Source organism: Oncorhynchus clarkii, chromosome 8 (genome assembly GCF_045791955.1).
Source record: "Oncorhynchus clarkii lewisi isolate Uvic-CL-2024 chromosome 8, UVic_Ocla_1.0, whole genome shotgun sequence".
Taxonomy (NCBI): Eukaryota; Metazoa; Chordata; class Actinopteri; order Salmoniformes; family Salmonidae; genus Oncorhynchus; species Oncorhynchus clarkii.
Genome location: NC_092154.1, coordinates 21,486,997 through 21,513,925, shown reverse-complemented (window position 1 = coordinate 21,513,925; position 26,929 = coordinate 21,486,997). Strand labels below are relative to the sequence as shown.

At 38.2% G+C, this 26,929-nt stretch overlaps 1 protein-coding gene across 1 annotated transcript in view; it reads right to left on the bottom strand.

Moving 5' to 3' along the window:
• Window positions 1-5,113: 5,113 nt before the first annotated feature.
• The window catches only part of LOC139415096 (microtubule-associated protein futsch-like), a 95,749-nt gene continuing 73,933 nt past the window's right edge, over window positions 5,114-26,929 (bottom strand). Inside the window, exons 65-93 of the mRNA XM_071162908.1 lie at window positions 26,268-26,315; window positions 26,130-26,168; window positions 25,984-26,052; window positions 25,592-25,735; window positions 25,442-25,477; window positions 25,111-25,158; window positions 24,986-25,024; window positions 24,840-24,908; window positions 24,643-24,690; window positions 23,415-23,462; window positions 23,277-23,315; window positions 23,131-23,199; window positions 22,738-22,881; window positions 22,587-22,622; window positions 22,247-22,294; window positions 22,122-22,160; window positions 21,976-22,044; window positions 21,779-21,826; window positions 20,563-20,610; window positions 20,425-20,463; window positions 20,279-20,347; window positions 19,886-20,029; window positions 19,736-19,771; window positions 14,668-14,700; window positions 13,796-13,846; window positions 12,960-13,004; window positions 12,805-12,834; window positions 8,771-8,815; window positions 5,114-8,662 (exon numbers count right to left, since the gene is read on the bottom strand). Of these exons, the coding sequence (XP_071019009.1) occupies window positions 8,502-8,662; window positions 8,771-8,815; window positions 12,805-12,834; window positions 12,960-13,004; window positions 13,796-13,846; window positions 14,668-14,700; window positions 19,736-19,771; window positions 19,886-20,029; window positions 20,279-20,347; window positions 20,425-20,463; window positions 20,563-20,610; window positions 21,779-21,826; window positions 21,976-22,044; window positions 22,122-22,160; window positions 22,247-22,294; window positions 22,587-22,622; window positions 22,738-22,881; window positions 23,131-23,199; window positions 23,277-23,315; window positions 23,415-23,462; window positions 24,643-24,690; window positions 24,840-24,908; window positions 24,986-25,024; window positions 25,111-25,158; window positions 25,442-25,477; window positions 25,592-25,735; window positions 25,984-26,052; window positions 26,130-26,168; window positions 26,268-26,315 (1,781 nt within the window). The 3' untranslated portion in view covers window positions 5,114-8,501. The remainder of the gene's footprint in view (window positions 8,663-8,770; window positions 8,816-12,804; window positions 12,835-12,959; window positions 13,005-13,795; window positions 13,847-14,667; window positions 14,701-19,735; window positions 19,772-19,885; window positions 20,030-20,278; window positions 20,348-20,424; window positions 20,464-20,562; window positions 20,611-21,778; window positions 21,827-21,975; window positions 22,045-22,121; window positions 22,161-22,246; window positions 22,295-22,586; window positions 22,623-22,737; window positions 22,882-23,130; window positions 23,200-23,276; window positions 23,316-23,414; window positions 23,463-24,642; window positions 24,691-24,839; window positions 24,909-24,985; window positions 25,025-25,110; window positions 25,159-25,441; window positions 25,478-25,591; window positions 25,736-25,983; window positions 26,053-26,129; window positions 26,169-26,267; window positions 26,316-26,929) is intronic.

The window sequence follows — 26,929 nt, the reverse complement described above, 5'->3', positions numbered from 1 at the left end:
GTATGTGCTTGTGAAATATTTTGTGAAAAAATGGTACCTTAGGAGGTTGATGGAAAATCATGCTTAAAGAGGATTGGGAGCTGGGGACTTTCGGTACAGTTTCTAAAATGTCCAAACCGGCAAGTGCAGCTCAGGATTAGTTCTAATAATGATGAGGTTCTCTTTAAATGTGAAGCAGAAAGTGTCTGACTGCTTGCACAGCAAGGCATGTGGCTCTTTCATTTGAGGAATTCAAACAGACGTTCAGGTTTCTCTATCTAAAAGCAAACTCCCCTTTACTGTTCAAGGCTCAATGAATTATGTGTTTTTGTCAGAGACCACATTTTTTGTTTGGTCTGAATCTTGCTATTGGAATACTTTCATCCAGAATGGCTTCTTATCTATGGTTATCTATGGTTAAATTTGGCTAAACAGTGTCTTCAAACCATTATATTTTTCAACATTTATGAAACGTGTCAAGGTTAGGTATTTCATATTGCATTTGAGAAAAAAATACATAGTAAGAAGTGCGTACAGTACCATGAAACAATTCTGCAACAGCAAGGTCACATGACAATTGTTTTATATTTTGAGATGATTTAGTATTAGCTATTGGTTCAGCTCAGAAGTGTTAAGAATGTTTTCTCTGTGTCATGTGATTCCAGAAATGAGTTCTTGTTTAAGATGTATTAACTACACTTGCTTTGAGGATTATCTTGAAACTATTTGTTTCAATAGGAGTGAAGCTGTCCACAACAGCATGGCTACACCTACTTGAAAACCAATTTAGATACAGTATTTAAAATATATAGACATTATTTTCTTATATCTTATTTTATGATGGTGGAAGTTAAGATATAATGTATACTTATATACCGTGTGATAACAAGCTTTTGCAATGGCTGCAAGGGTACAGTCAGTGTATGCCACTGTGTGATCATCCTTTGCGAGCTCCTTTGTTTCTCCCTGCATGGTGGTGATGCTTGAGGCCATGTTCAGCTCTGGAGCCCCTGAGCCCCGACACAGTGCTGCCTTCCTGTTATGACACTAACATGGGGTGAGTTTGTAAATTCACTCTGGAGTGGCTGCCTGCTGCCCAGAACTAGGCCAGGCAGACAGACATTCTTAATACCCAGTGAACACAGTCCCGTAAACCATACAGGAAATGTCAGCTCCAGCTCAATGACTGAGTGACTCTGGCTTTCAGCTGCTGCAGACCCAGGGACCTTTTTGGTTGCTTTGGTGAAGAAAGGGTGCCATAAGAGCTTGTCAGTGTTACCCACTGTGTCTGTAGTAACCGTATGTGTGAGATGTTACAATAACTTGATAGCTGAACAATGTAATTTTTTAAATCTAAAGCCTCATTATCAGATGGTGCTGTCTGTGTGCATCACCCTGGTATATTTTTGTGTGATGTTCATCAGTATTTTAAGGCATTCATGGTGCTTGTTTGTCCTGTGCACTATTCAGATCATGCAACAAGAGCAGCAGCGTTTTTGAGAATTGAATATGCTTGTTTAGCATTTGGAATGTTCTTCCAACTGTTTTCATGTATCCAGCCTTGCCATTTCAACCAAAGCCACCCATTGACAAAACAAAGATTTTATTGTATTATGCTTTACTTAACAATAATCCATGGCTTGAAGGTAAAGCAACGACTTATTACGACAATGTATTATTTTTTCATGAAATTAATGCATATTATTGCTTTGAGTTAAGTCTTTGGTGTCATGTTTTCATGTCACTTTGATTGTATATACATGTAGGAACAGATGGACAGAGAAACTCAATTTAGAGGTCTAGTCAAATCTCAGATTATTCAAAGAGGACGTGTTGGGCAGAGTGTTTTAATGTTTAAATGTCCTTAAAGAGAACTTGCTGATTTAAATTATGTAACTGAATCAAACATGTCCTGAGCAAAAAACAACCAATAAATATGGACACACTTGGATTGGTATCGCTCTGCTCTCTTATTTACTGTTCTGCACTCCTGTATGCTGCAGAGTATGTTTACATCGAATGAATGTCCTAAAATGGAAGCCACACTCCTGAGCGCACACCAATTTCACCTATAGGCAGTAAGGCATGCGAGTGAACTAAACAGTGTTACGACCAAGGTAATACTGAAGGTATTTACAGGCACTTTTGTTAATAAGGGGACCTCTGCTGTTGAAGTATGATTTGCAGACCACTGAATAGAATGCAATATGATTACAGCGGGTAATTGAGAGACCCTCAAAGCTTTCAGTAAGCAGGTCGCATTCAAACGAGAGCGCCTAAACACGTGTATTGGCAAAGGGACCAATGAATACATTAAAACCTCTGAAAGATATCAAAAGCTGTCTGCTCAGGGTAATTGGTTGGGTGGAAAATTACTTCGGAATGAATACCTCTAGGTCGCGTTTCAGAAAAATGCAAGCATCTGGTGTGCGTGTAGAGAGCTAATATGAGGAATTGTCGCAGCAGGATGATTTTTCCGTCCCTGCCTATACTGGGTGTCTACCAGCCACACTGGGTTTACCCCCCACTGAATACACACAGCAGCAAACCCACCAGCTTTCTGAATTATTAATTGAAAAAGCCAGGGTTGTTCCCTCCCACATGACCATCACAGTGCTGTCTGTTTGGCTAGTTGGCTCACCCAGTCAGAGCCCATACTGACTGAGACAACAGATGTGGTTTGATTTATAATTTAGCATGGGATCCTCCACTTTCAGAGATTGGTCAGAATGATGGATGGACTTGACTGTGTATGAGTCTTCTGCTCATCCCTAATTGAGTTCAATGTGATAGCGTAGCTAAAGCTATGTTTTTCCTGTGGGGGAGGCGTTTCACTGTCTGTTGAGAGAGTGAGCGGCCAGGGCTATTACAGGAGTCGTCATCACACTGCACAGTGGAACCAGCAGCTTCCATATTGCCTTGCTTTGCCCTGGTCCACTCCCATATAGCTTCTTATGGAGATGGAGCTCTGATCCTGGCCTGAGGTGGATTCTGGGAGCTGCCTGCGTGTTTAGGCTGTTGATGCTGGAGGGAGTTGTGTTGTGGAGGGTGCTGTGGCCAGACAGGCAGAGATGAATCACACCTCTTTACCTCATGACTCTTACCATCACACACATGCTGCTCTGGGTATGTGGGAAGGAGCAACGTTCTCTCTAATGTCTCTGTCTGCACAGTGGTTATATCAGAAATTCAAACAACCCCCACAGCGTCATTAATTTCAATCTGTTTTCAACATATACTCCACGGTAGCTTCAAACCAAAGACAAGCGGTTGTATTATTTATTGCAAGTGGCAGCATTACTGAGCATGTGGCACATTGTACTAATTTAGTGCTCTGGCTGACCTAGATCTCCTGGCTCATCAGTTGATGATGTGGCCTAGCTAGCTAGCTTGTGCTTCTCTCTATCTATCTCTCACTGCTACTGTAGCTCAGGCTGCATGGGGCCCCACACCTCTGCTCAGATTATTGCGGCTGTAGAGCCATGGAGAATTAAGCCTTTAAATAGTGTACTGCTTTAAAATGACAGATTAGAAAATATGGGTTCAAGTAGCACCATTTTATCGGGAATTAACCCAATGTAAGAGAGGAATTCACTGGATTCTATTTTTGTTCCCTGCCCTGTTCGGAGCAGATTTGATTCAATTCCTTTTATGAATGGCTCAGGCGTGGGCTGGGCTGTCTGACTCCTCTTGTTGGGCCAGATTGTGAGGAGTATTGAGAGAAAATGGTAAGCACAAACCCACAAATCAAATTATACAGTACCACTAAAGTACTTTGGCATACAGTAGCAGATACTCATACTGTATCTGTGGAACTGACTCAATTTGATCTGCACTGCATGCTATTTAGGCAATTACACCTCAAGTACAGATGGCATATCTTAATTAGATCATCCTGTTGTTGCAGGAATTTTCCTGCACAGCAGGAATGCCAACTTGTACTGTATTCAAGGTTTAACATTTTTTCTAAAGTTAGTACATTTCAGACTTGATTTGCCCTAATGGAAAATGTAGAAACCACTACAAAAATGGCTATTAAGTATAATCCACATAACAATTCACATTTCTTGTTGCTGCAGGAGTATTTTCCTGCTGTGAGAAACTGGGTCAAATTAAGATACGACATTTGGACTCTATTATTGCCTTGTTTTTATTTCCTCTCAGGCCTGGGATTGGACTATGTATCCTGGGAGTCGTAAAGGCTGCTTGTGTGGTAAAGTTTCAGATAAACAACACATCTGCAATTGAGGGAAGCACTCGATAGCAGAACATAAGGTTGCCTTCCTTGTAACTGTGGTAACAAAAGCAATGAAAACGTCAAGTATGATTATCCCTCTGTTGCAGAAACAGTATTACCGCTGCTGTTTTAGCCCCTCCAATATTAGTCCCTGTCTATAAGGACTGCTGTTACACAGGGGAAAATGGACATAAGAGGATTTGACGTGATCAACAGTCTTTATACCCACTGTTGGGCCTCAGAATTTGATAACATTGGGTCGTATGATGTACCCTATGACTAATGAAAACTTGCTATGTCCTTATTCAGATTTTACAGACGTGTTTAATACACCTTATTTATACACTTTTGTAATATTTATGAAATGCATATTGTTATATTTGGTAGCACTTATTTCTTTTTCCTTTGCCTCCAACCCTCTTCGATGTGTAGAACGGATGTGGGAGGGGCCAGGTCCACATAATGGTGCAACTTTCAAAAAATCCCAAAAGCTCTGACGAAGGCCGTGTGGCCGATACGGAAGCTTATTAAAGATCGGTGATACTATCAAGAGCAGTGTGCGGTTTCCTTTTTCCTTCAAAGATGGTACAAAAAAAAGTATGTATTTTTTTTCTTTGTATTATCTTTTACCAGATCTATTGTGTTATATTCTACTACATTCCTTTCACATTTCTACAAACTTCAAAGTGTTTCCTTTCAAATGGCACCAAGAATATGCATATCCCTGCTTCAGGGCCTGAGCTAAAGGCATTTAGATTTAGGTATGTCATTTTAAGTAAAAAGTTAGGCTAATCCTTAAGAGGTTATAAGTGGTTAACACAAAAATAAATCTTCCATGACTAGAAGACATGGATTGGCGGATTGGAGGAACGCCCATAACAAAATCAAACAGACTTATTTTTTATTTTTTTGACATGTTTACTCGATTTGTAACGCTAACATTGCATTGCCATGTGCAGTCCACGTTTTGCTAAATGCATACACAGAAATGAGGTTAACAACAAAATACGTCAAGAGCACATTGTTCTGAAAACAAAAAAACCAATACATTCTTATAAATACTGCAACAATTGATAAATGCTTTTAAAAAAATCAGTTATCAGTTGTTTTATGCACCATGTACAACATACTTTAAATATATATTTCTGGGCATTGATTGATGTGTTGTTGCGTTGCTGTTTAAATAATGGTTTGAACTTTGTTAAAACTGCAACAACAACAACAACAAACTACAACTTAAGAACAGCATCAATGGCATCATGTGATCAATTACAGAACATACAGTAACTACAGAAGGCAAACATAGTTTAGAAATAGTCTCAGAATCTAGTAATGGAGCATTGACAAGATAAATATCTATAAAAAGGAATAGCTCAAAATAAAGTATGTATTTTTGGCAAGACAATTAATCTGGGATGTAATTAGTCTTTGGGAACATATCTGATATTTAAGGCTGAGAGTTTGTTTTCCTCTGTGCATGTTAGGAAACTCTTCTGTATAAATGGGAAGTCTCAAATCAACAGAGCGTACACATCTCATAGTAAAGCTATCTATATCCATCCTTTACAGCTAAACTGATGTCTGACTGAGATATGATTAAAGCTAATATTTCAAGTCCTACAGTGCTCACCAGAGTGTAACTGAGACATAGAACCAGAGACAATAACTGACAAATGTTTGGTCTTTTCTTAAATAATAGTCATGCATAATACACAGGAAATGACCAAAAATGAATCGTCCAAAAGAACAAAACAACCCAAAATATATTTAGTTTGTGAATAATTGTCTTTAAAATGACATTGTTACAGCTAACATAATCAGCACAGAATCCGTGCTTATTAATCATGTATATCTGAGGTCTGTATTCTGTCAAGACATTCCACAATGTGCCAGGGGCAATGTTGTAAATCAAGTAAACATCAGGTATTTAAACATCATACTGTACGGTTGTCTAGTCAATGCTTTGTTATACTTAATGACTGGGAAGGTATGATGGTGTGACCGAGCTCATAATGAAAGAGCAGTCAACCAACAAGTCCATTCTGCCAAGAGTAAATAAGTTTCTCTGACAAAAGAATAGAAAGGTAAGACATAGTTATAATTATAAAAATATATAATTAGAGTAATCTCTGTTGTTGTTGTTTCATTGTAGATAAGTGTGGGGACTCTGCCTCCATCAGTCAGATCCACAGAAAACAACACACAGCAGACAGACAGCAGCATTTCCCCTGGTGGTACAGGAAATGGTGCACTGGAACTTCAAAGTCAAGATGTTTTCCTTTGGCCTACTTTACAATACTTTGTTGAGCTGTTGTTGCGGACTGTGGATGCATGTGACACTGCAAAATGTATGGATAGATAGTAGATACCATACAACAGGCTGAGACAGCTACAGTCAAAACAAAGTAGAGTTTCTCGGCCTCATGCTTTCAATAGTCTGGGTACCAGTCTTTTTAGCTAACATTCCACTCCTTGCCACTCCTGTCATTTACCAAAGCTGGCAAATGACAGGAGTGGCAGGGATGGGAATGTAATAGCTGAATAGAGAAGGTAACCAGGCTTTCACAGTATGGGCTCTCAAGCCACCACTTACTGAGCATTCTTATTTTCCCTTCTACTGTATAAAGGACATCTGATCTCAGGCCCAATAGTTTCTTTCACATGGTCTTGAAACATGGATTCCTGACACCAGTCTTTAGTTGAGTAAGACAACAATGGATACGCTGGACTCAGCGCAGCAGCACCATTATCAGAATAAAGGCACTCCTACTTGAACATGATTCAGCAGTAGGCTGCTGCGCATGGCAGCAAGCGCCATGATAGTAACATGACAGCGATGATAAAGTCATCCACACCTATATATCACATGATGACATCATAACACCATCTCACGAGAATCATTGTCAGTTGTAAAAAAACAACAACATGTGTGGACAGTCATTGACTTGACCTCTAGTGTTGCATTCTCAGTACACACACACACTCCTCACAGGAGAGAGAGAGAGAGAAGAGGTTTTTCTGGTTAACAACGGGAGCTTCCATGAGAAATGGTACCATAGTCATCTTCCCACAATTCTTTACCAACATGCCAAGCAGCAAGATACAAGCTGATGCAGTTATTTACATGGAAGTAGCATATCAAACAAAAATGACAACATAACATCACCTTGCTTTACAGTGTGTGTAATGAGTGATAAGGCAGTGTTCTTAAGCTATGTGTTTTATGCAGATCTGGTCAGATAACTACAGTTAGTGTTAACATACCTTATCTAATAACATCTGACAAGGAGTAGAAACGTTTACTGTAGGTGAAAACTTCTTGTCATCTTTGGCAGGCAAACTAATTTGATGAATATTGAAAAAAAAAAAAAAAAATATTCTTTCTAAATACAGATATACTCAAATCTAAAATATAAATTTCAGCAATTTTTATACAAATACAAATATCGATCCTCTTTTATGATCAAACTGTGATGCACACAATTTCTAAAATGATTATGAAGATTGTCACTGTTTATTTGATGCTCAACTATTACCATAGTCTTAAAAAATGGCTTAGGATTTCCTGTTACGGCAATAATGGCAGGGTATGTCACACAACAGACGCATACAGACATGGACATGTTCGGAGAAAGTGAGCTATATTGTTAATTTGTTATTGTATAGCATGTTCAATTTGTTTCCTTAATAAAACAGAATCAAAACATGAAATAAAAACTAAACTAAATTTTAATCACAGTGCCATTGGTAATGTATGACCCCTAAAATCAATTTACAGATGTTTTGTCATTCTGAACTCATTATGAATGTCATTATGAATGTTGTGATAAAAGTAACAAATGAAAAAATGATAACGTGAAGTAATTATTCAACAAATGAAAATGGCAGGATGTTGATATCACATGTACATTATATACATTGAACTTGAGCCTAATTACAATTTATATGCATATGTACATTGAATTTGGTTGAAATTTACAGAAATGATAAATTCCGTTTGCTTCCTAAGGTAATACATAGGCATAACTTACACTCCTTTTCTTATAAATAAATCTGTTGAAAAACATAGATCACAAAGGACTCAGCACTGAGCGCGATCAAAAGCGGCAAAGCCACAGGTAAAGGAAAATAGTTCATTGACTTAACTCACGGGAGCTCGACCGGTCATAGAAAAATAAATAATACTGTACTGTCCATCCATCCTTCCCCTTTAGTCCCTGATTATCCTGGTTAAGGCTGTCGTGCAGACTGACTAGAGGGAGCAGCATGGAGGTGAGGAGCTCGTCTACTGCCCCGCCGCTCTGGCTTTCTGCTGCTGCGCCTGCTGCAACATCATGGACCGCATGGCTGGACTCATCGACACAGGGGTCATACCAGGGGTGGAAGGTCGCAAAGGGTAGTGGGCATTCTTTCCAACCATTAAAACACACTGCAATACTTTCTGACCTGTAATATACAGTGTGGAAATAAGGAATCAATTAAGGATTTTTTATAAAGGAGCATTTTTGCATGTTTATCACAGTAAGAAAAAGTTAAGACAGAAATTCATCTAACCTGGCTTCTTCTTGTCCATGGCATTATCATCAGTCTGAGATTCTTCTGATGAGGGCAGGGAAAACAGGGAATGAGAGATATACATGTGTGAGAGGGAGAGAGGAGAAAGACTCCTGGTACCCAATGTATATATTATCCTTATATAAATACACAATGTGATGGCTCTCTCTAGATTTCCTCTATCCAGGGCTCCCGAGTGGTGCAGCGGTCTAAGGCACTGCATCTCAGTGCTAGAGGCATCACTACAGACCCTGGTATGATTCTAGGCTGTATCACAACGGGCCGTGATTGGGAGTCTCATAGGGCAGTGCACAATTGGCCCAGCGTCATCCGGGTTAGTGTTTGGCTGGGGTAGGCCGTTATTGTAAATAAGAATTTGTTCTTAACTGATTTGCCTAGTTAAATAAAAGGTTAAATAAAAATAAAATGTATAAATAAATTACCAAAAGGATATGAAGGGTCTTTCAGAGTAGACCCTTTCAATCCCAATGGGACTTCTCCAGCCCTGTGAGAACTACCGGGATTTGGGGAATATGTACTGCTGTGCTGACAGAGAATTCTGATCAGGAAGTCTATTATAATCCACTGGGGAAAATGGGCTCTGTATTTCAATGATACAGGTGACCTTAAAAAATACTGTGATGGATAAAGGAATGAAGGAGTATTATTTCCCCATTAGAAAGAGGTGTTTCTTTCTAATCTATTTGTTTGGTCGCCAAAAAAAGTCCTCTATCCATAGTTTTTGCAATTTTCGAGGATCCCTGACTGTCTAGTGATTATTATCGATCTGGACAGTCAAGAAACTATGAATATAGGTCCATTTTCTGTGCACAGTGATTATTATGATACAGTGATTTTTTATTTTTACCCCTTTTTCTCCCCAATTTCGTGGTATCCAATTGTTGTAGTAGCTACTATCTTGTCTCATTGCTACAACTCCCGTACGGGCTCGGGAGAGACGAAGGCTGAATGTCATGCGTCCTCCGATACACAAAACAACCAGCCGTACTGCTTCTTAACACAGCGCGCATCCAACCCGGAAGCCAGCCGCACCAATGTGTCGGAGGCTACACCGTGCACCTGGCAATCTTGGCTAGCGCGCACTGCGCCCGGCCCGCCACAGGAGTCGCTGGTGCGCGATGAGACAAGGAGATCCCTACCGACCAATCCCTCCCTAACCCGGACGACGCTAGGCCAATTGTGCGTCGCCCCACGGACCTCCCGGTCGCGGCCGGTTACGACAGAGCCTGGGCGCGATCCCAGGGACTCTGATGGCACAGCTGGCGCTGCAGTACAGCTCCCTTAACCACTGCGCACAGTGATTATTAGCGAGCTGGACAGTCAAGAAACTGTGTGAATATACTTCCATTATCATTTCTACACAGCTTTGATTTGTTTTTAGTCATTTTAAAGTACACTGCTCAAAAAAATAAAGGGAACACTTAAACAACACAATGTAACTCCAAGTCAATCACACTTCTGTGAAATCAAACTGTCCACTTAGGAAGCAACACTGATTGACAATACATTTCACATGCTGTTGTGCAAATGGAATAGACAACAGGTGGGAATTATAGGCAATTAGCAAGACAACCCCAATAAAGGAGTGGTTCTGCAGGTTGCAACCACAGACCACTTCTCAGTTCCTATGCTTCCTGGCTGATGTTTTGGTCACTTTTGAATGCTGGCGGTGCTTTCACTCTAGTGGTAGCATGAGACGGAGTCTACAACCCACACAAGTGGCTCAGGTAGTGCAGCTCATCCAGGATGGCACATCAATGCGAGCTGTGGCAAGAAGGTTTGCTGTGTCTGTCAGTGTAGTGTCCAGAGCATGGAGGCGCTACCAGGAGACAGGCCAGTACATCAGGAGATGTGGAGGAGGCCGTAGGAGGGCAACAACCCAGCAGCAGGACCGCTACCTCCGCCTTTGTGCAAGGAGGAGCAGGAGGAGCACTGCCAGAGCCCTGCAAAGTGACCTCCAGCAGGCCACAAATGTGCATGTGTCTGCTCAAACGGTCAGAAACAGACTCCATGAGGGTGGTATGAGGGTCCGACGTCCACAGGTGGGGGTTGTGCTTACAGCCCAACACCGTGCAGGACGTTTGGCATTTGCCAGAGAACACCAAGATTGGCAAATTTGCCACTGGCGCCCTGTGCACTTCACAGATGAAAGCAGGTTCACACTGAGCACGTGACAGACGTGATAGAGTCTGGAGACGCCGTGGAGAATGTTCTGCTGCCTGCAACATCCTCCAGCATGACCGGTTTGGCGGTGGGTCAGTCATGGTGTGGGGTGGCATTTCTTTGGGGGGCCACACAGCCCTCCATGTGCTCGCCAGAGGTAGCCTGACTGCCATTAGGTACCGAGATGAGATCCTCAGACACCTTGTGAGACCATATGCTGGTGCGGTTGGCCCTGGGTTCCTCCTAATGCAAGACAATGCTAGACCTCATGTGGCTGGAGTGTGTCAGCAGTTCCTGCAAGAGGAAGGCATTGATGCTATGGACTGGCCCACCCGTTCCCCAGACCTGAATCCAATTGAGCACATCTGGGACATCATGTCTCGCTCCATCCACCAACGCCACATTGCACCACAGACTGTCCAGGAGTTGGCGGATGCTTTAGTCCAGGTCTGGGAGGAGATCCCTCAAGAGACCATCCGCCACCTCATCAGGAGCATGCCCAGGCATTGTAGGGAGGTCATACAGGCACGTGGAGGCCACACACACTACTGAGCCTCATTTTAACTTGTTTTAAGGACATTACATCAAAGTTGGATCAGCCTGTGGTGTGGTTTTCTACTTTAATTTTGAGTGTGACTCCAAATCCAGACCTCCATGGGTTGATACATTTGATTTCCATTGATCATTTTTGTGTGATTTTGTTGTCAGCACATTCAACTATGTAAAGAAAAAATTATTTAATAAGAATATTTTATTCATTCAGATCTAGGATGTGTTATTTTAGTGTTCCCTTTATTTTTTTGAGCAGTGTACATTAAGATTGTTTTTTTATGCATCAACAGTTACTTTAGAGAGAAGAGTTAGAGTATACTTACTATGTTTAACTAACTTTAAGTGCAGAGAGTGGGAAGGCCATGGCGGTGAACACAAGCATGACTACAACCCTTATTTCAAATGAAGTAATTGCAGCTCAGGTCTCAAAATACATGTAAATCACTTTTGCCTTAATGTAATACATACAGTAGATAGTCATCATATTGAGGATAGTGATTGAGTATTGCTTGATGTCCCTTCACTGTGAGACAAATCACACAGCACGTGAGGACAGAGTGACTTGGAATATGGGTAAGGAAGAGATGGGACTAGAATATCAAGACTCCACAAGTTCAGTCAATAGAACATCACCCTAATGTCTTTGAAGCTTCTGGCTTTAACTTAAATCAATCCAATAAGTGTTGTTACTATTTATCACTAGGAATAATCTATTTTAACAACTAAATGTTTCTCCGTGAACAATTAACATGGTTCATTTACTCCCCAAAACCCCCCAGAGAGCAATATCAGCAAAGAGTCATTGAATCCTAGTTTTATTGTGTTGGCCAGTGAAGGGGAAGGTATAGCTACTACCTTAGTCATGAATAGGAGCTAAAGAAGATTCTGCCCCAATCTCTGGAAACATATAATAATTTTAATGGAAAATTGCAAGGGAAACATTTGCTACAGTAATTAATTCCGATTATATTGGTTATTATCAAGGCGATATATGTATAAATGAGGTATAAATATGCAGTTATTTACAAAAAATGCTACAAATCATATGATTCCACCTTCCAGAACACTGTAGCAGTAAACGTTTTTACACATTACATTTAGATTTTACTAGTGCAGGATCACACATTGAGATAATCCTCAATAGTCAGTGCAGCAGACAACCAAAAAAATCATTGGGTTAGACAGAGCACCACCATGTGGGGCCTAGTGAACATGGCTGCACTAAATCTAACAGCACCCACTGCTACATCCCTATCTCTTATTTGAAGCACAGACACAAGGCATTGGTATTTACTCACTTGCTTTACCAGGAGGCTTCACTTCTTTCTCTGAAATCAGAGGCGGGGAAAATCATCAAGCATAAATAATCAATGGAGATCAATAGTAATGTATCAACCATTTAAGAGGAAAGGTACCAGTAATAAGAGTTATTTGATACTTTGAGCCGACGTACCTTTAGCCTCCTTCACAGCTTTCTTCTCAGTCTTCTCAGCTTTATCTGTGAGAGGAGAAAAATACATTTTTCTACATGCCATTTCACCCGTTCTTCAAACTCTGCTTATAATCTCAATCGTATTCTCTTCAAACTAACACAAAGTGACATGGCTGTAATTGCAGTTTTACCATGCATAAATTTAAGCTCTAATCATGTTACGAGTGACTGGTTTCATTTTTCATGGGTTGTGAATTTTTCCCAACCAATGTATATAATAAGTGATGTGAAAGGGAATCATAGGAACGCTTATTCAGAACTGATCTGCCTAGTAAACAAAGTCATTCTGCCTGGCCTTTGTCTAAAACTATGCCATTTGACAGATCCAATTTCCAGTTGTCAACTAGTGTTTTGTGTTGATTAAGCATGAGAAAGATAACTGATGCTGGCATGTAATCAACCAATCACTATCATAATATATTATTATGCACGATATACTATTCACAAAAAAAAATGTGCAGCTTTACAGGACACTAACAGAGGAAAAGAGAGTATCCAGTCATTAAGAACATGACATTCACAAGGCTGATCCATGGACAAGGATCCATGGACAAAACAATGAATAAATAAAAATACATTTGATGGCTATTTAGCATGACAAATGTATTCAAAACCTTGAAACCACTCACTCTTATCTACTCAAGTTTTAGGCAAATAAATAATTCATTAAGTCCTATATATACACATTTCTGTTAAAAAAAGAAACTGACCTAGTTATCAATACAAACAAGATTTCTTGCTCAGCGATTGATTGAATATGGTCCCTATGGTTTTGATTTAGTTTTCTGTTTACTTACGTGGTTGAGTGGGCTGGGCTGTCTTCACAGAGAGTGTGGTTTTAGCTTTGGCTACAAGACAAAATAAACCAAAGTACTTTTACAATAACCTTAGTACCAGGTTGAGGGAGCATTTAGTACTATATACGCTGGGATAAAGCTTTTGCACCAACTACATTATTCAGTAAGAATGCATTATTCAACTTTAATTATCTAAACAGCTTTGAATTAGTTTTAATGGGAACAAATTGTTTGCAAAAAGCATTTAACCAATTTAATGACCAACGATAAGTCAATCTGTGTATAAAATCGGGTTTATAACACTTCCTGTCTACCAAACTTGAGAAATGAACTATGCATACACTAAACAGTGCTAGTGCTTCCACACATACAGTATGTCAAGGAAGGACTGAAATAACACAGAAAAAACTCAATGCTGCACCACAATCTGTTGATTGATCACTCTAGTTGGCCGGGGGTGATTAATAGTTAAATTGAGCCATTTGCCTCAGGTTTATTGATTAAAAGTGTTCTCCAGCCACACTTTGCGATAGGCTACATTTCAAATGGTCAATAACAGATTTGACTTTCATTCAGCCTAGTTCAATATTGGAATCTAGTGCTGTTGGCCCGTGTAGTAAAAGGCTGGAGCCCATCTCAAATACCCATTAGTCAGAGGATGAGGCATAGTCAAGCAAGGACTGCAATATCTTATCACTCAATTGGGAAAAAAAGGAGAAGCTGTTTGTAGTTGTGTAAACAGACATACTGCAAAGACACTGCTATGGTAGCTAAGTTTGATCAAACCTAATCCTTTTTTTATTCAATAGCAGCATCTATTAAATTCATACTAGAGCAATGTATTTGCATATTGTTATATGAATCGAACTCACCATCTGATGTCTTCACATCCTTTACCTTGTCTTCTTCTCATGCAAGAAGGAGGAAAAATGTATATGAGTGGTATGTATTCCTCTTATCTAGCTGGAAGGTTTACACATCAAACAGTAGAAGCATGAACATCTTAGCAGTCATTCAGGTCAATCTATGTTACAAACCCAAATAGATTCTTGTCTCTTTTAAAACTGGATGAAGATTATATTACACATACTCTACTCATATTTTCATATCCTTGTGTGGAAACGTATAAATCAGGTTCAGTGTTGTCTGCAGTCCTGTAAGACATACAGTAGGAATCTGGGTTTTGACCCAAATAAGAATCCAATCAAAGAAAGGCCACAAATGCAAATCTCCTTCATAGCTACCGGTCATGCCTACACAACATTCTACAATATCACCAGCATGTTTTTTATTTTATTTTATTTTACCTTTATTTAACAAGGCAAGTCAGTTAAGAACAAATTCTTATTTTCAATGACGGCCTAGGAACAGTGGGTTAACTGCCTGTTCAGGGGCAGAACGACAGATTTGTACCTTGTCAGCTCGGGGGATTTGAACCTTCCGGTTACTAATCCAACGCTCTAACCACTAGGCTACCCTGATCATTCACAAAATACGTTTCAGCACGAAGCTCTACAAAACAATAATTCAAGTTGAATTTGTAAAGGGCCTTTAAAGTGTATCTTGGTTGGTCTAAATTACCCCAGAGTAAAGCTAGGATAAAATGTGAAGTGTGTTTTTTTATGGTTAATTAAAGGCAAACTCTTGAGAATCTCACAAAGCTACCAGATTCTTTCTTTGGAGCTAGACAAGGGAGATAAACCGTTAAAATCTGCTATTCATACGAATGAAAATAGATGCATTGGTTATGCAAAAGGATACGTAATATCCAGAAAATACCCTATTTCACCCTACTGTAGGCCTATCATCAATACAGACAAAGTAGAGCAAATTAAGTGTCTTGAGTAATGTAACTTGATTTTTTAAAATTTCACCTAGTTTTAATATTCTGTAATAAAGAGCACATGTTCAACTTAATAAAAAACACCTTTTCCCATCACAAGATCTAAAAAAAATACTATAGTACAGTGCCTTCAGAAAGTATTCATACCTCGTGACTTATTCCATATTTTGTTGTGTTACAGCCTGATTTAAAAAAAAATCAATACATGTCATTGACTTAATCTTTCTGGGTAAGTCTCGGAGATTGTTGCACACCTGGATTGTGCAAATATTTGCACATTATTCTTGAAGCTCTGTCAAATTGCTAGTCAGCCATAGATTTTCAAGACGATTTGAGTCAAAACTGTAAAAGCTTTTCTAGTAGAAAGAGGAGGAAGGGAAGCGCTACTAAGGTACACAATAGTACATTTTGGTAGATAGAAGGTGCTCTTTGGTAAAAGGGGTAAATTGGTAATCAAAAAGAAAGGAGGACCAAGGCACTCTTCATATAATTGATTTAAATGCCTTTATTAGTATGGCATGTTCAATAGAAACACAGTTTTTTTAAACCGACGCATTTCAGCTACATGGCCTTCGTCAGGGAGTACTCTCCGAGATTTACCCAGAAAGATTAAGTCAATGACATGTATTTTTTTAATTAGTTTTTTAAATACATTTTGAGTACTCCCTGACGAAGCCTTGTAGCCGAAACGCGTCGGTTTAAAAAAAACATTGTTTCTATTGAACATGCCATACTAATAAAGGCATTTTAATTAATTATATGAAGAGTGCCTTGGTAAAATCTTTTCCTCTACACTTTTGCCTGTGCTTAGCTCTATTCCGTTTGTTTTTATCCTAAAAAAAACTCCCTAGTCCTTGCCGATGACAAGAATACCCATAACATGATGCAGCCACCACTATGCTTGAAAATATGTGCTGTGTTGGATTTGCCCCAAACATAACGCTTTGTATTCAGGAAATAAAGTTTATTTCTTTGCCACATTTTTTGCAGTTTTACTTTAGTGCCTTATTGCAAGTATAATGCATGTTATGGAATATATGTATTCTGTACAGGCTTACTTCTTTTCACTCTGTCATTTAGGTTAGTATTGTGTAGTAACTCCAAGATTGTTGATTCATCCTCCATTTACTCCTATCACAGCCATTAAACTCTCTAACTGTTTTAAAGTCACCATTGGCCTCATGGTGAAATCCCTTTCCTTACTGTTTTAAAGTCACCATTGGCCTCATGGTGAAATCCCTTTCCTTACTCTCCGGTAACTGAGTTAGGAAGGACGCCTATATCTTTGTAGTGGCTGGGTGTATTGATACACCATCTATAGTGTAATTAATAACTTCACCATGCTCAAAGGGATATTCAATGTCAGCCAAAAAGAGTAGAACCTGCTCACCTGATTTTACACTGGGATTTGACTAGATGTTGAATGTCTCTTTGAAAAAATATTTCAAAAAGTAGTTCAGTTCACGTAACAGGGTTGACCTTAAAATGAGGGATAGTTATTTTTAAGAAAATAACTTTAAATCTTCCTAGAAATCACAGAGGATGCATGGAGGGACAGGTCAAAATGCTGAATTTTGGCACTTTAACATGTCTTTATTCATATAACAAAAACTGATTTATTGAATTTTCCATGTGGTCTATATGAAAGGGAACTTCATTTAATATACCAGGCTTTTAAAATTCAATGTGTACGTACAATTTCTCTTAATATCAATATCAAAGGGCACTCATTTCGTGAAACGACCCATATATTGTTAACCATATTTGTTTTGTTAACACAGATGTGCCAGTGTTTGTGTTTTATTTTAATTCCTGAAGGGAATTACATCTGAATGTTGTTTTTCCAAACACATTACCCAGCTAAATAAAACACCACTTTGCTCTACCATGCAGACACACCACAGGCGATATAGAGAAGGATCCCACTGTAATGGTCTAGAAACAGGGAGGAAACGAGGCGTTGGGGTGGGTGGAGCAGAACATATGTTGAATGCAGACTGAGAAGAACTGCCAGGTTAAAACTTGAACTCTACATATAACTAGTCAGGAGAGTGTTAACAGTCAGGAAGCCCATATGACAGATTCCAGCCTGCACTAACCTGATTGCTCCATGCTCCTCAGAATATGAAGACAATGTATCACGTGTTTTAATATGTGTGTGTAACCTTTATTTAACTCGGCAAATCAATTCTTTACAATGACGGCCTACACCGGCCAAACCCGGACCGCACTATGGGACTCCCAATCCCAGCCAGATGTGATGCAGCCTGGATTCAAACCAAGGACAGCAGTGGGGCTTCTTGCACTGAGACACAGTGCCTTAGACCGCTGCGCCACTCGGGAACAGTACAAATGTAGCATGTTAATTTGAGCCAGTTTGCTAGAGCAGGAAAATAATTCTGCAGCAACAGGAAATGTGAATTATTATTATTAATGGACATTTTGGTAGGGGTTGATACATTTTTACAAGGGAAAATCCTGTTTGAAAATGCAAAGTGGCAATTACAAACATCAGACGCTTTTATAAACATCAAATACATGTCTACAAGTTGTTACAACTTTAAAATGTCCTGCCCCTGAACATGGCAGTTAACCCACTGTTCGTAGGATGTCATTGTAAATAAGATTTTGTTCTTAACTGACTTGCCTAGTTAAATAAAGCTAAAATATAAAATAATTAAACCTATCCATGTTCTGGGGTTTTCACTAGCTTCTATAGCCACAAAGTCAGATTCCACTGCAACAATGTCCAAAATGTGTTTTCTGGTCTTTATTTAAGGTTAGGGTTAGGCATAAGGTTAGCAGTATGGTTAAGGTTAGGAATAGGTTTAAAATCCTATTTTAAGAAGATCAATTGATGAAATGGACAGGGTTATGACTTTGTGGATATAGAAACTAGTGATGACCATGTTATGGGCTTCTCTGGGGGTTGCTATAGTAACATGATGGAGGCTTGTGTATGTGATAACGGTTATCACCAACATGGGAATGTGAACAGCACAATCTTATTAACATCAAACAATAGAAGGAAGAAATACTGGATGTATTACAGATGTTGCAGCATCGTTCTGAAGGACTGTGTCAATTAAACATGCATACTATACAGTAATCAAAATAAATAGCTACCATCAGTAAAATAGTGAGATATTATATATTGTGTACAAAGCAGAGCTCCCACTCCGCTAATAGGAGTCATCCTTCAGGGTTGAATCACCATTACGTACATCATGGGAGAGAACTGATTAACTGCTGTAGGTCACATGTTTAACACTCTACTGTTTGAAGTGTTAACCTGTTTGACTCAGCTGGCAGGACATGAGTTGATCCACTCAAAACACAGTCAAATCATTCTTACCTTTTGTTAAGGGAATTTTTTATCAATGATGACTAATTATGTATACATTTCAATTAGGACTGACTAATCAGAATACTATTATGTTACTGTATATGTACTAACCAGAATACTATTATGTTGCTGTATATGTATGAGTTTTCTTTCTTGATCCCAGTGCTGAATATAATGTGTGTATATGTGGTCAAGAGTTAGAACAATGACTGTCTGTTCCTTGGTAGAAATGAATGAACGATATCTTCAGACTGGCTAGAATTCTTATCTACACGAGAAGACCTTGGCTCATAAATTATATTGAATTGGTAGGGAGACGGATGTGGGAAGGCTTGAGATACTGCCTTTGTACCAGGGTGGGAGAAGAGACGGGTTGGTACTGGAACTAATGACGTCATTTTCAGTTTATAACCTGTGGTAACCTGTATCGTGTTCAGTACTATCGTGAATAAACTCTGCTGATTGACTTTAAGACTGGGCTCTGTCCATTATTATAGAATACGGGTCTTACAAATCCTTATGAATTGACAGAGTGTTTAATTTTAATTGGGTGTTAGAGCAATTAAATTCCTTTAACACCTTTTTTCTCTGCCGCTTTTGGTTTCTCTTTTGCTGACGGAAAACATTTGATTAAGTTGGTGTTCAGTAAATTGCATTCAAAAGAAAAATAATGAAAGATGATATACTGTTTGTACAATACTGTTAATGCTGAGTTTCTGCCCTACACACCGTTACGACGGATACATTTTACCTGTCTCAGGTTCTTTGGATAGCTTCTCCTCTGTCACTGCAGGAGAAAAAATGTTAGAACAGTTAAACAGCATGTTTCCAATTGTCATTGTATCTAACTGAAAATAATCTATATTTAGTTTGATGAACTTTTGCATTGCTGTTTGGTTACCTTTTGTTGTAGGGATGGGACTTATAGCGACAACTCTAGCCATGGCTTTTACCACTGGCACCACTACATTTGTGTGGTTCCCTTTCCTCATAGTGGGGACTCTCGGAGTGACTTTCTCTTTTAGGGGCTCAGGTTCTGAAACAACTGGTGCAGAGACAAATTAAATTATTACATTATGTACTCATAAAGCATACCAATAATAATCTCCTTGATTGAAAAAGTTAATTATGCCAAATTGGGATTAAGAAGCGCTATACCATTCTTTACAAGCGACCATTCAGCTTTGGCTTTTGCAGCACGAAGTTCTGAGATAAACAAGACATGTGAGATGTGTTTCACTGCAACTAATAGTAAGCATCTACTCAAGTTAACATCTGTGAAATACAATATTACCTTTCTTGGAAGTGCTTGTGGTTGTCTTGGTAGTGTTTGTCTTCACTTTTTCTTTGCAGATTGCAGGCTCTAAAACCATAATATATCCACAGTTAGAATATATGTTAATTCATCAAATGAAATAACTCGATCTAAGTTGTTGTTACCTTTCTTCGTAGGAGTTATTTTGTCCTTTCCCACAGGCTCTGAAACAATGAAAATACAAAATATGCTCATCATTCAAAATACAGTATTCATACAACTCAATGCTGCATTGTGAATCCCATAGCAACTATATTCGTTACCTTTCTTGGCAGCTGTTGTTTTAGCTTTATCTTTGGAAACAACAACCTCTGAAACAAAGAACACAGACCAAACACGTAATTTCACCAACTGAACAACTCTGAATTGACCAAAGGTGGACTCCAATGAAGTTGTAGAAACATCTGAAGGCTAATCAATGGAAACATGTATCACCTGAGCTCAACTTCAAGTCTCATAGCAAAGGGTCTGAATACTTATGTAAATAAGGTATTTCTGTTTTTTAATTTTTATAAATTTGCTTAAATTTCTAACAACCTGTTTTAGCTTTGCCATTATGGGGTTTTGTGTGTAGATTGCTGAGGATTTTTATTTATTTAATACATTTTTGAACAAGGCTGTAACATAAGAAAATGTGGAAAAAAGTAAAGGGGTCTGAATACTTTCCAAAGGCAGTGTATAAAATAAACGGTGCCTAGGTGTCATTACTTCACAGAAGAGCCATTTGAATGTAAACTTAAAAAAAAAATCAAAATATGTTTTTTGGCAGAAATGCCTTCTGGATCATGTGGACTTTCATGTGCCTTTATAACGAACTTGTACGCTATCTGTATATACAAATACAATTGTTAATTAAGTGCCTAGTTGGTTTAGCCATGAAAAAAGATAGGAACCTTCCTGTTAGGTATGTTTGGCTGAGATAATGGGTGGGCTGGACATGCCGAGAGATGAGTTCGGATCGGTCTGCCATGTAGCACGCTCCTGTCTATAACAGAAGCTGGTCAGTATGTGTAGGTAATCCTTCCTAACGCGTCTTTTTTCAAAAGATATCACAAAATGGAATTGAAAAGGTGTTGCTCTCCACTTTCTGGAGGACCGAGTTTTGAAATCAGTGGAATGCCCCGTGGAATTGGAGTATGATGGCTAAGGATATGGAGACATTTCTGCCCTTTGAAATGGAGTTGAAAAATGGTAAGGGAGTTGAAAAGAGAACACAGAAGACTGTTGCATAAAACACCTTTCTCCGGATTACATCTTCAAACTAAGGGCAACCATGGCATCCGTGACAGAGAGCGAGAAACGTCCATCCATGTATACGACGGGTAAGATAGTCTAGCTAGCTACATTTTCAGATATTGCACGTTTCTCATTTTGTCAGAAAGTTATTTTCATTTCAAGTTAAAGTATACTATTAGCTAGCTAACATTAGCTCGCTAGCTAATGTTAGGTGTAATATTATTACAACATGCAATAAAGTACCTTTCTTCATTGTGGTAGGTTTTGTATTTTCTTTGGAGACAACAGCTTCTTGGAATGACAACATCATGCTCAATATTTTCCAATCAAAGTCAAGCATGCAGTTATGTTATTAATAATGCACTACAAAACCACAAGCTTTTAACTACAACTAATAGTAAGCATCCACTCAAGTTAACATTTGTTAAAAACAGTATTACCTTTCTTGGAAGTGCTTGTGGTTGTCTTGGTAGTGCTTGTCTTGGCTTTTTCTTTGGAGATTGAAGGCTCTAAAACCATAATATATCCACAGTTAGAATATATGTTAATTCATCAAATTAAATAACTTGATCTAAGTTCTTGTTACCTTTCTTCGTAGGAGTTATTTGGTCCTTTTCCACAGGCCCTGAAACAATGAAAAAACGAAATATATTCATCATTAAAAATACAGTATTCATACAACTCAGTGTTGCAACTAAATGTATTTGTTACCTTTCTTGGCAGCTGTTGTTTTAGCTTTATCTTTGGAAACAACATCCTCTGAAACAAAGAACACAGAACAAACACGTAATTTCACCCACTGAACAACTCTAAAAGGAAAACATATGTTACATGTCTGGAAATAAATCCACTCAAAACACAGTCAAATTATTCACACATTTTTTCTCTAACGCTTTTGTTTTCTCTTTTGGTGATGGAAAACGTTTTGATTAATTTATTATTCAGTAAATTACATGCAAGATTTAAAAAATGAAAGACGATATACTTGTTTGTATAATATTTCTAATGGCCGGTTTCTGCCCTACACACCGTTACGACGGATACATTTTACCTGTCTCTGGTTCTTTGGATAGCTTCTCCTCTGTCACTGCAGGAGATAAAAGTGTTAGAACAGTTAAACAGCATGTTTCCAATTGTCATTGTATCTAACTGAAAATAATCTATATTTAGTTTGATGAACTTTTGCATTGCTGTTTGGTTACCTTTTGTTGTAGGGATGGGTCTTATAGCGACAACTCTAGCCATGGCTTTTACCACTGGCACCACTACATTTGTGTGGTTCCCTTTCCTCATAGTGGGGACTCTTGGAGTGGCTTTCTCTTTTAGGGGCTCAGGTTCTGAAACAACTGGAGCAAAAAAAACATGTTTTATTACATGATGTACTCATAAAGCATACCAATAATAATCACCTTGATTGAAAAAGTTAATTAAGACAAAGTGGGATTAAGAAGCGCTATACCATTCTTTACAAGCGACCATTCAGCTTTGGCTTTTGCAGCACGAAGTTCTGAGATAAACAAGACATGTGAGATGTGTTTCACTACAACTAATAGTAAGCATCTACTCAAGTTAACATTTGTGAAATACAATATTACCTTTCTTGGAAGTGCTTGTGGTTGTCTTGGTAGTGTTTGTCTTCACTTTTTCTTTGGAGATTGCAGGCTCTAAAACCATAATATATCCACAGTTAGAATATATGTTAATTCATCAAATGAAATAACTTGATCTAAGTTGTTGTTACCTTTCTTCGTATTAGTTATTTTGTCCTTTCCCACAGGCTCTGAAACAATGAAAATACAAAATATGCTCATCATTCAAAATACAGTATTCATACAACTCAATGTTGCATTGTGAATCCCATAGCAACTATATTCGTTACCTTTATTGGCAGCTGTTGTTTTAGCTTTATCTTTGGAAACAACAACCTCTGAAACAAAGAACACAGACCAAACACGTAATTTCACCAACTGAACAACTCTGAATTGACCAAAGGTGGACTCCAATGAAGTTGTAGAAACATCTGAAGGCTAATCAATGGAAACATGTAGCACCTGAGCTCAACTTCAAGTCTCATAGCAAAGGGTCTGAATACTTATGTAAATAAGGTATTTCTGTTTTTCAATTTTTATTAATTTTCTTAAATTTCTAACAACCTGTTTTAGCTTCGCCATTATGGGGTTTTGTGTGTAGATTGCTGAGGATTTTTATTTATTTAATACATTTTTGAACAAGGCTGTAACATAAGAAAATGTGGAAAAAAGTAAAGGGGTCTGAATACTTTCCAAAGGCAGTGTATAAAATAAACGGTGCCTAGGTTTTAAGTTGCGCGTCATTACTTCACAGAAGAGCCATTTGAATGTAAACTTAAAAAAAAAATCTAAATATGTTTTTTGGCAGAAATGCCTTCTGGATCATGTGGACTTTCATGTGCCTTTATAACAAACTTGTATGCCATCTGTATATACAAATACAATTGTTAATTAAGAGCCTAGTTGGTTTAGCCATGAAAAAAGATAGGAACCTTCCTGTTAGGTATGTTTGGCTGAGATAATGGGTGGGCTGGACATGCCGAGAGATGAGTTCGGATCGGTCTGCCATGTAGCACGCTCCTGTCTATAACAGAAGCTGGTCAGTATGTGTAGGTAATCCTTCCTAACGCGTCTTTTTTCAAAAGATATCACAAAATGGAATTGAAAAGGTGTTGCTCTCCACTTTCTGGAGGACCGAGTTTTGAAATCAGTGGAATGCCCCGTGGAATTGGAGTATGATGGCTAAGGATATGGAGACATTTCTGCCCTTTGAAATGGAGTTGAAAAATGGTAAGGGAGTTGAAAAGAGAACACAGAAGACTGTTGCATAAAACACCTTTCTCCGGATTACATCTTCAAACTAAGGGCAACCATGGCATCCGTGACAGAGAGCGAGAAACGTCCATCCATGTATACGACGGGTAAGATAGTCTAGCTAGCTACATTTTCAGATATTGCACGTTTCTCATTTTGTCAGAAAGTTATTTTCATTTCAAGTTAAAGTATACTATTAGCTAGCTAACATTAGCTCGCTAGCTAATGTTAGGTGTAATATTATTACAACATGCAATAAAGTACCTTTCTTCATTGTGGTAGGTTTTGTATTTTCTTTGGAGACAACAGCTTCTTGGAATGACAACATCATGCTCAATATTTTCCAATCAAAGTCAAGCATGCAGTTATGTTATTAATAATGCACTACAAAACCACAAGCTTTTAACTACAACTAATAGTAAGCATCCACTCAAGTTAACATTTGTTAAAAACAGTATTACCTTTCTTGGAAGTGCTTGTGGTTGTCTTGGTAGTGCTTGTCTTGGCTTTTTCTTTGGAGATTGAAGGCTCTATAACCATAATATATCCACAGTTAGAATATATGTTAATTCATCAAATTAAATAACTTGATCTAAGTTCTTGTTACCTTTCTTCGTAGGAGTTATTTGGTCCTTTTCCACAGGCCCTGAAACAATGAAAAAACGAAATATATTCATCATTAAAAATACAGTATTCATACAACTCAGTGTTGCAACTAAATGTATTTGTTACCTTTCTTGGCAGCTGTTGTTTTAGCTTTATCTTTGGAAACAACAACCTCTGAAACAAAGAACACAGAACAAACAAGTAATTTCACCAACTGAACAACTCTAAAAATAAAAAAAATGTAAAATGTCTGGAAATAAATCCACAGTCAAATTATTCACACTTTTTTTCTCTACCGCTTTTGGTTTCTCTTTTGGTGATGGAAAACGTTTTGATTAATTTATTATTCAGTAAATTACATGCAAGATTTAAAAAATGAAAGACGATATACTTGTTTGTATAATATTTCTAATGGCCGGTTTCTGCCCTACACACCGTTACGACGGATACATTTTACCTGTCTCAGGTTCTTTGGATAGCTTCTCCTCGGTCACTGGAGGAGAAAAAATGTTAGAACAGTTAAACAGCATGTTTCCAATTGTCATTGTATCTAACTGAAAATAATCTATATTTAGTTTGATGAACTTTTGCATTGCTGTTTGGTTACCTTTTGTTGTAGGGATGGGTCTTATAGCGACAACTCTAGCCATGGCTTTTACCATTGGCACCACTACATTTGTGTGGTTCCCTTTCCTCATAGTGGGGACTCTCGGAGTGGCTTTCTCTTTTAGGGGCTCAGGTTCTGAAACAACTGGTGCAAAAAAACATTTTTTATTACATTATGTACTCATAAAGCATACCAATAATAATCACCTTGATTGAAAAAGTTAATTAAGACAAAGTGGGATTAAGAAGCGCTATACCATTCTTTACAAGCGACCATTCAGCTTTGGCTTTTGCAGCACGAAGTTCTGAGATAAACAAGACATGTGAGATGTGTTTCACTACAACTAATAGTAAGCATCTACTCAAGTTAACATTTGTGAAATACAATATTACCTTTCTTGGAAGTGCTTGTGGTTGTCTTGGTAGTGTTTGTCTTCACTTTTTCTTTGGAGATTGCAGGCTCTAAAACCATAATATATCCACAGTTAGAATATATGTTAATTCAACAACTGGAATAACTTGATCTAAGTTGTTGTTACCTTTCTTCGTAGGAGTTATTTTGTCCTTTCCCACAGGCTCTGAAACAATGAAAATACAAAATATGCTCATCATTCAAAATACAGTATTCATACAACTCAATGCTGCATTGTGAATCCCATAGCAACTATATTCGTTACCTTTCTTGGCAGCTGTTGTTTTAGCTTTATCTTTGGAAACAACAACCTCTGAAACAAAGAACACAGACCAAACACGTAATTTCACCAACTAAACAACTCTGAATTGACCAAAGGTGGACTCCAATGAAGTTGTAGAAACATCTGAAGGCTAATCAATGGAAACATGTAGCACCTGAGCTCAACTTCAAGTCTCATAGCAAAGGGTCTGAATACTTATGTAAATAAGGTATTTCTGTTTTTTAATTTTTATAAATTTGCTTAAATTTCTAACAACCTGTTTTAGCTGTGCCATTATGGGGTTTTGTGTGTAGATTGCTGAGGATTTTTATTTATTTAACACATTTTTGAACAAGGCTGTAACATAAGAAAATGTGGAAAAAAGTAAAGGGGTCTGAATACTTTCCAAAGGCAGTGTATAAAATAAACGGTGCCTAGGTGTAAGTTGCGCGTCATTACTTCACAGAAGAGCCATTTGAATGTAAACTTTAAAAAAAAATCTAAATATGTTTTTTGGCAGAAATGCCTTCTGGATCATGTGGACTTTCACGTGCCTTTATAACAAACTTGTATGCCATCTGTATATACAAATACAATTGTTAATTAAGAGCCTAGTTGGTTTAGCCATGAAAAAAGATAGAAACATTCCTGTTAGGCATGTTTGG